The sequence below is a fragment of the Moschus berezovskii genome, chromosome 20 (assembly GCF_049115385.1).
Source record: "Moschus berezovskii isolate FMDL1 chromosome 20, NW_MosBer_1.0, whole genome shotgun sequence".
Classification (NCBI taxonomy): domain Eukaryota; kingdom Metazoa; phylum Chordata; class Mammalia; order Artiodactyla; family Moschidae; genus Moschus; species Moschus berezovskii.
The window spans coordinates 74,225,297-74,238,368 of NC_142479.1; the positions used below are offsets into that span (position 1 = coordinate 74,225,297).

Consider the following 13,072-nt stretch of genomic DNA (forward strand, 5'->3'; position numbering starts at 1 on the left):
GGTGTCTATGCCCTGGGCCAGGTGCCAGGAATACAAGGTGAAGGGAACTGTCTCTACCTTCCTGAAATGGAAAAGAACTTGGTACTGGCTCTGAAAGCAATTCCAAAAGGAGAGAGCAAAAGTGCGTTGAGCAATGTCAACAATTGTAATATAAGAACAATAAATGAATGTCCTTCCAAACCAACTATCTTAAAGTGACCACATTTTGATGGTTAAGCCTTGCCATATTTTTCAGAACTTTTTGTTACCTTATATCTGTACTTTCTATATTTGACTTTACATAGTTCCTAAAATTAAATATAACAATCGTATGTCAAAAAAACTATCATAATTGTTGTCTCTACACTGTATTAATACACAAGTATTTTAGAATTACATACTTGAAAAAACTGTAAAAAAAAACAACAACTGTCCAACTTTGAATTTCTCACATGATCAATATTAAATACCATCTGATCAATCAGAGAACAAGACAGAGTAACAGTCACTAAAATGTCTAAACTACGGATCGATCATTTTTTCTGTGTGAAGGGCCAAACAGTGACATTTTAGGTTTTTTCTAGCTACACAATCTGTTGCAACTACTCAACTCAGCTGCTGTAGCACAAAAGCATCCATAGAAAATATAGGGAGTAAATGGGCATGATTGTGTTCCATCCAATACAACTTTATTTACAAAGACAGGAGGCCAGATATGGCCCACAGGCCAACGCCTGGTCTAAACTGAACGTAGAAGCCCTGTGCATTCACTTTTTCTGTGCCTTGAGTCAGCATACCAGGTTCAAGGTCCAACTGACAGAGGTACTGGGAAGTGTTCAGTGTAACCACCAGCACTCGGTGCTTAAGAACATCCTCCTTCTGTGGCATCTGAAAGGTGGAATGCGCGCTTGAGATCAGACAGTACTGATGCACAGCTGGGTGGACGGTCTTCACCCAGCGGTTTCTGAAATACACCCTACGAAAGAAGACAGCATGTCCTGTTTATACTTACTAGCGTCTTATTGTATCTGATCAGCAAAACACTGACAGTGTAATTGTAAGACTACAATACCTGGAATTCAACAAATAAATCTGATAACTGTTAGCAGTCTACTGGATTAGAATTTAACATACAATGGTGACTTCCCCCAGAATCAAGCAGAAAGTACATACACTATGATAAGAAAAATATCAAATTATTTTAAGTGTTCATATTAATTTTACAACAGAATGACACAAAAGGTTTTCTTTTTAATTGAAAACATTTCCAATTACTTTTTTCCCTGGAATATCTTACAAAAATAACATTTTAATTATCTATGCTAATAAAAAACAATGAATTGCATACTTACAAGAGATTTCAAAAGTTACTTGCATTTTCACTTTAGAATACAGTCTTACACCTATATTTAAGCAGATCTTTATCTAAAGTTCTGGAGATTTAAAAATAAATTTAAATTCTAGACAACCAGAAAATCTTAAAATCATCTCTTCTATTAATTGCAAAAGAAAAATATAAATAGGACTCATGCAACAGATTACTAAGATGGTATACAAACATTTCATCCACCTTCCTCCCATCTCTAACTCACCCGTCACAAAGATCCACTGGGTACCTATCCACTACAGCTCAGTACAGAGGCAAATCACATGGCTTGTAAGCTTTCATAAAGACTTTGGGTTTACTGTGATTTTAACAGAAAGCCATCGGAGAGTTGTAACAGGGCACGCGTCACGTGACATGACTTATGTTGTTAAAGGACCGGTGTGTTTCTGTACACAGAATACATAGTTCCGGAGGCAGGGAAGACAGCTGGACAGTGGGGTGCTGGTAAATACTGAACAATCAGCTTTCAGGAGCAGAGGGCATGGCCTGATCTGTAGTATTTGCTGGTCTCTGTGCTATAAAACTTGCTATCGTGGCCTGCTTCAAGCTACCAACATGATGTTGCTAAACATGAACCTGGGAAGACATGCACATGATTGGCTCGCACAAACCAGCACAAGCCGCTCCATCACACCACAGGCTATGAGAGGCAGGGGCAGGGACAACAGCAGGGAGACCAGTCAGGAGACCACTGTAAGGATCTGGATAAGAGGAACCGAATGTGTGAAGTGGGCTGGTAACAGCAGAGACGTGAAAGTGGTCAGGTGCACTGTACACTTAGAGAGGAGCACTAACAGGATTTACTGATACACCAGACGTGGGATTTAAGAGAAAGGATGATCCCATGGCTTTGAAACCAGATGAATGGCAGTGGTGGTGACAGGGAAGAACAAGTCTGGGGTGGGAATTGAGAATGCAGTCTTGAATATATTTAGCAGCAGACACCCCAGTAGAGATACCCAGTAAGCAAAGGCATTTGCAAGCGTGGAGAATGACCAAGACGAGAAAATACAATAGAGTTAAACCTGAAGACTAGAAGAGCTCACCTGGAGGACAGTTAGAAAGGAAACTTGCTGGAAGAGTGGTCAAGGGACCACCTCGACACGCAGAGACCAGGCAACGGACAGGCACGGGGCGGGGACCGGGAAACAGCAGTCAATGCAACAGGAGAGAACTCAGGAGAAGGTGGGTCTGGTCAGGGAACGTAAACTGCCACGGCAGTAAAGAGCCCCTCAAGTCACGAGCAGCAGCACCTCACTCTCTGGCTGCGTCCTTCCTGAAATGCCCTCCTCTCCCGGCCACCAGGACTCAGCCTCACCTGTTCTCCTTCCTCCCGCTCCTTGCCAGGGGTTTCTCAAGGCTGAGTCATTAGCGCTCTCCCCTCTCATCCCAGGCCCAAGCCTTCAATGACTACCAATGACCACCCTGACGACTCCTCTCTTCCGCCAAGACCTCACCTCACCTCCAGGATGCATATCCAACTATTTGACAACTCTCTCTTCTAGAATGTTTCAAAGGTAGTTCAAATGTAATATGCATGAATACTAATCTCATGATCTTCTAAAATGTGTTCTAACCTTCCTTGAAACAATTAAAACTGGTTGTCCTTTTTTTTTTAAGCAAAGCAAAAAAGAAAAAAGCATTTAATAAATGTCTCTATAATTATAATAGAGGAAAGTAATATAATGTACTTTAAAAACATTACTATGATAGGAAGGACCGTGAATGTAACCAATACCATTCCTAAAAGATGTAAAAATTTTAAACATACTTCAGGCTTTAATAAAAAATATTTAAGCAGATCAACAAGTCAGAATTTACTTTTAAATATACGAAAAACCTAATTTTACAAATTATCTGAAAAAAAAAAACACTTACAAATTATGATTCCATTAATATTAACTTCAGTGTGTGTATTTAAGCATATAAATTACCAGAAATTAAATTCAAAAATGTTAGTATTTATCTCTGACTGGTAAGATTACAGATAATCTTTATCTTCTTCTTTATGTTTTTCTATACCTTCTTAAATGAACATTTCATTATAAAATTGAAAAAGTAGTTTTCAAATTATTCATCCAATCTAACTCCAGGCACTGCTTCTTCCTCAAAGATAGAACAAAAATAGAAGCTCTGAGCCTCAACACTGATTTCTATAGTTACCCCGGAAAGCTTCCTCAAGCTGAAGCTAGCGAGAATACAAAGTTTGATCATTAGGCCTCTTTCCTGAAAAATACAAGTTAGTCTAGGGCTAACTTCAAAAAGACTTAAATCTTTTCTCAGTACTTTCATTTTGTGAAACATCTAAGGTAGATACCACCTAGAAAATCATTTAAAATACACCCAACAACATTTTTCACCCATTCCAGTATTCTTGCCTGGAGAATCCCAGGGACGGGGGAGCCTGGTGGGCTGCCGTCTATGGGGTCACACAGAGTCAGACACAACTGAAGCGATTTAGCAGCAGCAGCAACATTTTTCAAAACTGGAGAACTGACACTTTCAAGTTCATAGTATAAAATGTAAAAGTGACACCAACTAAGTAATTTACTTATTTCTAGAAACAAACTGTCCGTATATCCCACAAGAATTATAATGAAATTTAAAACAAAAGACTGTCTGATAATATTTCAATTCACTGAAATTTTATTTATGTATTGAATCCATATGTAATGAATACCCCAAAAATATTATTACTTAAGATACTACAGAATCAGAAAGAACTGATCTATTTATTTAAAAATCTTTATAAAATGATATTTTATATCTGTCCAGGAAACACGACACTTTCTCTACAGATAGCCTTTATCTAAATAGGTAAGAACTCGGCCAGAATCAGATACTGACCTTCAGAACCATACGTAGAAAGAAGCTATGTTTTCCTCTCTATTCCATTTTAAAATCTTCTAACAAAGTAGTATGTAAAAACTGAAACTAAATGTCATTAAAGTGGATTCTAAAACCTCCATTCCTAAATAATTTAAGGTCATGCTGCTGCTGCTGCTGCTAAGTCGCTTCAGTCGTGTCCGACTCTGTGCGACCCCATAGAGGCAGCCCACCAGGCTCCCCCGTCCCTGGGATTCTCCAGGCAAGAACACTGGAATGGGCTGCCATTTCCTTCTCCAATGCATGAAAGTGAACAGTGAAAGTTAAGTTGCTCAGTCGTGTCCGACTCTTAGCAACCCCATGGACTGCAGCCTACCAGGCTCCTCTGTCCATGGGATTTTCCAGACGAGAGTACTGAAGTGGGTTGCCATTGCCTTCTCCAATTTAAGGTCGTGAGTGCGTGCTAAGTCATTTCAGTTGTGTCTGACACTGTGACATCATAAACTGTAGTCTGCCAGGCTTCTCTGTCCAGTGGGATTCTCCAGGCAAGAATACTGGAGTAGGTCGCCTTGCCCTCCTCTCGGGCATCTTCCTGACCAAGGGAGCGAACCCGCATGGCTCCTGCATTGACAGGCGGGGTTTTTTACCACTAGCGCCACCTGGGAAGCCCAATCTAAGCTCAACTCCTGATAACTATAGAATTTTATATGTTTTCCCAAGCGTGCATATTGAACTGTAGTGCTAGAGAAGACTCTTGAGAGTCCCTTGGACTGCAAGGAGATCCAACCAGTCCATTCTAAAGGAGATCAATCCTGGGTGTTCATTGGAAGGACTGATGCTAAAGCTGAAACTCCAATACTTTGGCCACCTCATGCGACGAGTTGACTCACTGGAAAAGACTCTGATGTTGGGAGGGATTGGGGGCGGGAGGAGAAGAGGACGACAGAGGATGAGATGGCTGGATGGCATCACCAACTCGATGGACATGAGTCTGAGTGGACTCCGGGAGTTGGTGATGGACAGGGAGGCCTGGCGTGCTGTGATTCATGGGGTCGCGGAGAGTCGGACACGACTGAGCGACTGAACTGAACTGAACTGAACTGTTTTCACTGTTTCTTCTTTATGGCTGTTCTCCTCCTCTATCACATTTGCGAGGGCCCACTCTAAACCGCAGGGTGAGAAGGTAAGTTTGTCACTGTCACTTTTACTCCACGGACAGCAAATCTTCAAGGTCAGATGCGGACAATTAGTGCCCCTGGTGTCCTCCCCCCTGAATCCTGGGACAACTCCGATAAAGCTGATTTCCCCAGAGTGCTCAGCCATTCTAATTCCCTCTATTCCAGCTTCCACACCTCTCATATTTGTTGTCCATTAATATAATCATTGGGCTTCCCAGGAGGCTCAGACAGTAAAGAATCTGCCTGCAACACAGGAGATTGGGTTCGATCCCTGGATCAGGAAGATCCGGAAACAGCAACCAACTCCAATATTCTTGCCTGGAGAATTCCATGGCGGGAACTGAGAATTTCTGGTGGGCTACATTCCACGGAGTAGCAAAGGGTTGGACGTGACTGAGCAACTAACACTCACTATAATAGATGATACTAATAAACTCTAACATTTCAATGCACTAACTTTTCTAGGAAATACATTCACAAGTCAACATCTTTCCTCAACATAAAACTATGGTGAAAATATAGGGCCACATAAAGAAAATAAATGGGGAAGTCAAGCCTTTTCTTATTTTATTCCACTTACTAAATGAAATAACATGAAATTTTTATTTAAATAAATTTAAGTATCTTTTGCCAGAGGGAAAGTGTCTGTACTTGGGCCACCCTACTGGAATATGTCGGATTATAACTCCTCAAACATAATTTTACACAGGAGAAGCCAAACACAATGCTAGTCAATTAATGGATTCCAGTGCTTATCAACAACAGCTGTCATGCCCCCAATGTCAAATGACCTATGGTGGGTCAGCCAAGAGTTGAGGAACCTTCACCCCACTGATTCCAAGCCAAGTATAATAACAAACGAGACTGTCACAGTTCCTACATGACACACACATACAAACACACAAACACAAGCACACACACACACAAACACAAGCACACACACACATACAGACACACAAACACAAGCACACACACATACAGACACACAAACACAAGCACACACACAAGCTCTACCAACAATAAAACATCTTATCTCCACTGAAGTAAGAACATGGATAGCAAAAATGCTATTGCTAACTCAGTTTCACTTATGAGCTAAAAAGGATTAGAATATGAAGCAAACTAGTTATTGATGAATCTATCTACTGGTAAATACCACACTTTCATTTATAGTGATTGTATCCATGTGATATTTTCTTATCAAATAAAACTGGATTCTGCTTAAAATAATCATCTCTTCTCTCATCTGTCTTGAGAGTAGAAACAGTAGCATAAAAACCTGTGCTAACAGGCCATGCCACTTTCTTCTCTTTTGTTCTTTTTCATGGAACTGTTACATCATTCAAATGGCTTTGTTTATGGTCATTAAAGAATTAAATAGTGTAACCTCATTTTTCCACACCTAGGCTCAGCTAGAAATAAAAAGTGAATTATGATTCAAAACTGTGGTTAGAAATTAATTTTTAAACAATAATTGTATTTGAACAACACAGGGCATGACATATTAGTTTGTAAAATGGCAAAACTAAATATTAATTCATATAACAATGAAAGCAAATGGTATAATAAATAACCATTTAATGACTCTTTATTGTTTTCTGAAGAAAAGGATTTTATTCACCCACAATCCTATATTTAAGAACATTTCAAATCCATATACACTTAGAGGACCTACATTAACCTAGAATTTTCTTTGACACTTTATCTCTTAAATGATAGCAAAGAGTTGTAAATACCAGTCAATTACATTTTGTTGTAGAAATCACTTCAATTTCACACTTCGCTAATGTATAGTGCCTATTAAATTACCTGCATGATCACAGTCAAAATTTTATTCCCATCATGACTATTCTGCCATGCAAAATAAACTACAAATTTAATTAAAATTGGTATAATCATAAATTTATTATTTTGTCATAGTAGTTTGTAGAGGAACACATCAAAACTGGCTTAGATTGTAATAACATTTTTTTACATACAAAACTTAAAAAAGGATGTCTTTCTTTTAATGTTTAAGAAATGAATGGTCAAAGATTTTTAAATTTTTCCTTAAATAGTTTCTTCAAAAGGTATAACCTCCAAATGCCAATGCACAGTTAAAGATTTTGGTTTTCTCAATGTTACTGAAATCTTGATAGACACCTTTTCTTAAGAATAATAAAGTATGATACAGATACATAATAAGCCTTAAAAAAATACCTGAGAGGTCTTGCCTGGGGATTGCCTGCTTCTACATATGGATGTAAATAATCCTTTATGTAGAGATCAGCAGCACTATTAGAATGGGTGCAAATGAGAATCCTGCTGAAATAAATGGTGCAAATAAAAAGAATGATACAACACAAAACTATTCAAGCAGTATAACACCAAAAAAAAAGCAGTGGCCATTTTAATACATTTCCCTCAACCTACTCAGTAACCTCTAAGATTCAATTATGTTTTTAGGCAATTATTCTTAAAGCTTAATTACTCTCTAAGCTGTAAAGGAGACAACTTCCCCCAAATTATTTTTTAAATCATATAAAATTATTTTTAAAAAACCCAACCCTTTTGACTCTAATATTTATCACAACTCTTAGCAGACTCAGTGTTTTGATGACAAGTTAAAAGCTACCATTCTCTATGTTACCAATTTTTAAAAACAGTATGTTTTCAGAAAATTCAAATTTTAGTGCTTTGGCGTCTGAGTGTGGGCTCTTTTTACAATTTTATTTTAAAAATTTTCACAAGCAAGATGAAAATTGTCTTGCTAGCCCTTGCTCTGTTTTCAGAACAAGGACACAAGCTGTGCCCTACAGATGAGATCAGAGCACACGCAACCACCATCTCACCTGGTCTCCTGTTGCTGGAGAATGTGCTTGACGGCCTGAGCTAGAGTGAAAGTTTTGCCTGTCCCATATGGGCCGATGATGAGGACAGGAGGCAACTGTATTGAAAGTGGGGTTGTAATGGCCAGAACAGCCTCTTTCTGTTTTGCATTTAGCCGAGGATCCAACTGTTCGTCCCATTGCCTAAAGAAAATTAAAATGTAAGTTATTTTAAACATAACATGACATCATATAGGTATCCTAAATTTCAATGAACCATTAAAAATACTGAAATAATATAGCACCTATAACAACAAATGCTTATTCTAAAACTACATGCTGCTGCTGCTGCTGCTGCTAAGTCACGTCAGTCGTGTCCGACTCTGTGTGACCCCATAGACGGCAGCCCAACAGGCTCCTCTGTCCCTGGGATTCTCCAGGCAAGAACATTGGAGTGGGTTGCCCTTTCCTTCTCCAAGGCATGAAAGTGAAAAGTGAAAGTGAAGTCGGTCAGTCGTGTCCGACTCCTAGTGACCCCATGGACTGTAGCCTACCAGGCTCCTCTGTCCATGGGATTCTAAAAATTCCCAAAATAGAGTCAGTGTAGGGTGTTTTACTATGATGATCAGAATTCACTGTAGTTATCTTGTCCTTTCCAAGTACACAAGACTCTGATAACTAACCTAAAGACATCACAACACACTTCGAGTCGAGCTGCTGCCATGTCTATAAACAGTAATAGCAATGTCTCAAAAATGTAATTTCCCTCTTACATAAAAGCACCAGAAAACTTTTTTTCTGGTAATAATGTATTAGCAGTTTCTTTGCATAGCAAATTAAATGCCAAAGGGAAACTAATTTTCAAATTCTAAACCACTGAAAGATTTCTCAGTAAAATCTAAAACAAAAGAAAAATCAAAACTTCTGTGTGTCACTGATTAAGAGATATCCAACTTTTAAAAAGATCTTAATTTAGAAAATAAGAGGTTTTGTTCATGGTGTTTTTCAGGTCTACCATATCCTTTAACTTTTCTATTCATTTTATTAATTTTTGAGAGTTTGATACTGAAACTCCAACTAAAAATCTTAATTCATCTACCCAAAAAATAATTTAATATATAGTAGACCTTTATGTAACTCTGTTCTGTATTCTCCAAGTTTCCTATAAATGTACTATCATACTTTCATAATTTAAAAAAGAACTCAGTTTAAGGCCAAACAAGATTAACTGTTTTCTAACATTTCCACACACAAGTAAGATAGGTGTGTCATATTCTTCAGGGCAGAGACATCTGTCATGGCAGCACAGATGATTCTGTAAGGAGGTCTATCTTATTAGTGTCACTTCTCGGATTCGGCTAATTTTGAAGATTTAAATGGACAGCAGATGCTGAAAGGGATCAAGCTAAGTGGAGAATCAACAGCATTCTCTCTCACAACTACAATCACAGTACTAAAGATCGCAACAACTACGGTAAAAATGATAGAGGTGTGAGCCAAAATAGGAAGGGCGTGAGCAAAGAGACTCTTAGGAATTTTGCAAAACGCCTACAAAACAACCCTGAAACAGGAGAACACGGTTTAGACAGAACAATTCCCACTCTATGAGGCTACACTGTACTTAAAATAGAAGCTAGTTATTTATGGAAAATTTTCTTAACTCTTTCAGTTTTAAAAAAGTATAACAAATACTATGTATTATGATAGAAAATTTCAAACAAATTCTACTAATGTAAAACCTTAGAAAACAAATTTTAACCATATAAGCATGTCATTACTTATTTTTCTGATATTTACATTTTTTTAAAGTAAAAACCAAAAGGACTCTGATCAGTGCACTAGATTTCCTAGAAGCAATTCACTAAAAATTCAAGGACTCCCTTATCCAGTTTATTTACTCACAATTCTGCCAGTACCCAGCAATACTCCATCTTCTGTAAGTAAGGCAATTGCTTTAGCTGAGTACTGAGTCCAGATCTAATCTATGTGGCAGACACTGTGGAATGGGTCCCCCTCAAACCATCCACAGCACCCTTCTCTACCTCCTCGATTAGTGAACCTAGCCAGTAATAATACTCCTTTTTCCAGTCTCTGGAGACCCAACTCTGGTCTAAGTGGAGAGTAAAGGGAGATCTTGTCCTCACTGGCACTGCTGAGCCCCTGCATCAGCTCTGGACCACTGAGCTCTGGGTCTCAGTTACTACTTGCTTAAGGCACAGTTAGTTCAGCAAACTACTACCTGCATCCATACTGACCACTGTGATTCTATGATGCCTCACCCCAAGAGCTCCCTTATCTGTACGCGGAGACAATCACATTCCATCAGATAGATATTTTAAAAATCAAATAAGATAATGCATGCAAGCTGTTAAGAAATACAGTTGAGCAACAAGTGCAAAATTAACGTTGACTTCTATTACTATAATATTTTCTAAAGATTTCAGAAAAATAAGATATTATTATATTATTTGACCAGGGCACACTTTTGAAAATAAAAGAATGTTCTTAAAATACCCTCTAATCTCTCAAATTTGGGAACTTTAATGAGACAGATATTAGATCATCGATATATACCTAAGTAAAATCTAAGAGATCAATGATAGATTTATAGGTATAATTCTAAAATATGTTTGTATCTCTTTGTTTTATTTATATTTGCCATTCTATTTGTCAACAGTTTCAGTGTAAATAAATGCTTCAGAGTAGATCAGAAACTTTATCATAGTGTTGTCTCTCTAGTTTCTGGTTATGAATAATGAACACTTATAGAAAGCCAGTAAGTAAAATAAACTGTCTTTATTTATTGTGCCACCTGCTTAACAAAGAAGATTTACAGTAAACATGCTGGTAAAACTTCTCTCTGATTTTCACAATTTAAAAAATGTAAAGTCTCTCCATTTACTCTTCATTTAAAGGTTATTTTATTTCCTGAACCAATTTAATATCAAGTTCTTTTTTTTCCTGGTCTAATGCATTGTTGTCATTAATTTATAGTCTACATCTGCAAGAATAATTTCTCAATTTCATTTATCTTTCCATATTTCACCTTATTCCAGAAAAGATTTTTTTTAATATATATTAAAATATATTTATTGGTTAATTTGAATTCCAGCATTTTGTACCTCATTTCCAGCACTCCTGTTATATCTGAAAAGCTTTGAGCTTTAGCATTAAAAACTTACAAATTAAGATACATACAGTACATCTTACAATTATCAGATCAAAACAACTTTCATTGGAGTATAGAATGGCAAATTTAACTTTCTGATAAAATAGAAAATGAAGGTTGTCTGTGTGAAAGAGTTAACTGGATTTCAAAGAATGTTGTCTAGCTGATGGGGGGAGGTCTTTATTGGTCAATGAATACTTGACCTCTTGGTTTTAAGGACAGGTGAGAAGTTTTTATTTTCAGAGGGTTTTGAAGTCCAAAGTTCTTAATAATGTGAGTCTAATTTCTGTGAATATTACTTTGTTCAATTATGATCACAAATTTCTTATAATACTGGTGACCATGTCTTTGAAGCCTGCATAAGTACTGATGAAGCTCTGCTAGTCTGGATTCAGAGTAAGGATGAAGAAAAAGAGAGGTATGTGTCTCCTTTCCCCGTTCCACCACTCTTTCCTGAGACTGCTCTACTTTCACCCTAGACTACACCACAAATACTCATTTGAATTTTATTTGCATTAATAACTTGTACTGTCAAGATATTATTTTAAAAACTCCATTTAGTTATGTGCAAAACTTGTATCAAAACACTATGAATATCTTAACAACAGAAACTAATGAGCATGTTTAATTTTTTCAGAAATAGGTTAAATGACATTTGAGTATGGTAACCATCCTCCCCAACACAGAATGCAATTCTCTTTTTAAAAAATCTGTTTATATTGAAATTTTATGAAACAGCTTGGGAGTGTTCCTTATTTCATCTTTTATAATATGATCTGGAGTTGAAGTTGCTTTTCAAAATAGTGCTTTGAAAACTTTTTTAACACCATGGTGTTGCAAGGCCAGAAAAGAGTTTAAATAGCTAACGGTTTCTTAGAACTCCTAGACTCAGATACATTTTAATTGCTATTTAAATTATAGTGGTATGAAATCTCTTTCTGCTCGAAAGTTTCCTGCTACTTGACATTTCCTTACTGTTGCAGTTAACACCATCAGTGGTATCTGAATATACTGCTATATACAAAATATTTTTCACAAGTGAAAAGGAAACACCTAAAAGTTTACTGGTATGACTTCACATTTAAAACCCTAATTTTCTTCTTTAAACATGATATTCTTATTAACTTACATGTGTCATATATTAATAATGTGCAAGGCCATGCTGGAGATTCAAAGAGAAATAAGATATAGTCTCTTCTAAAAAGCTCAGAGTCTAATGAGAACAGAAATGAATACAACTGAGAAAAATTAACTTTGGAGAAATTATGCTTCAAAGTACAAAACTGACTGAAACAAGCACGCAGTAGGCATCAGGGAGTATCTGCCGAAATAATGACATGGAAAGGTCAGGTTCATTTTCTTTAGGAGAGAGCACTTAAGCTGAACTAAATCTTAAAGGACAGACCGACTCTCCAATAGATCAATACTGGGCAAAGATGGTTTCAGGGAGAAAAAAAACAGAGCTGGAACACAGGGCTGGGGAGGGGGAAATATAGAGTTTAATGGGTATGAAGTTTCAGTTTTACAAGATGAGACAAGTTCTGGAGATTATACAACACTGTGAATATAGTTAGCACTCTTCAACTATACACTTAAAAATGGTTAAGATGGTAAGTCTTACGTAGATTTTACCAGTTTTTTTTTTTTTTTTTAAAGATAAGGAAGCAAGTAAGTGCAGGGCAAATTGAATAAACATGAAGGTAATTCAATATGGCTAGTACATGAG

At 37.1% G+C, this 13,072-nt stretch overlaps 1 protein-coding gene across 4 annotated transcripts in view; it reads right to left on the reverse strand.

The window, feature by feature from the left end:
• The window catches only part of HELZ (helicase with zinc finger), a 160,285-nt gene that overhangs the window by 63,084 nt on the left and 84,129 nt on the right, over positions 1–13,072 (reverse strand). For 3 of the 4 annotated variants that reach the window (XM_088829420.1, XM_055408785.2, XM_088829421.1), the window contains 3 exons: positions 8,202–8,381; positions 7,570–7,674; positions 777–955 (listed from right to left, as the gene is read on the reverse strand). In XM_088829420.1, the coding sequence (XP_088685546.1) occupies positions 777–955; positions 7,570–7,674; positions 8,202–8,381 (464 nt within the window). The remainder of the gene's footprint in view (positions 1–776; positions 956–7,569; positions 7,675–8,201; positions 8,382–13,072) is intronic. The other variant, XM_055408786.2, reaches the window with a different exon arrangement.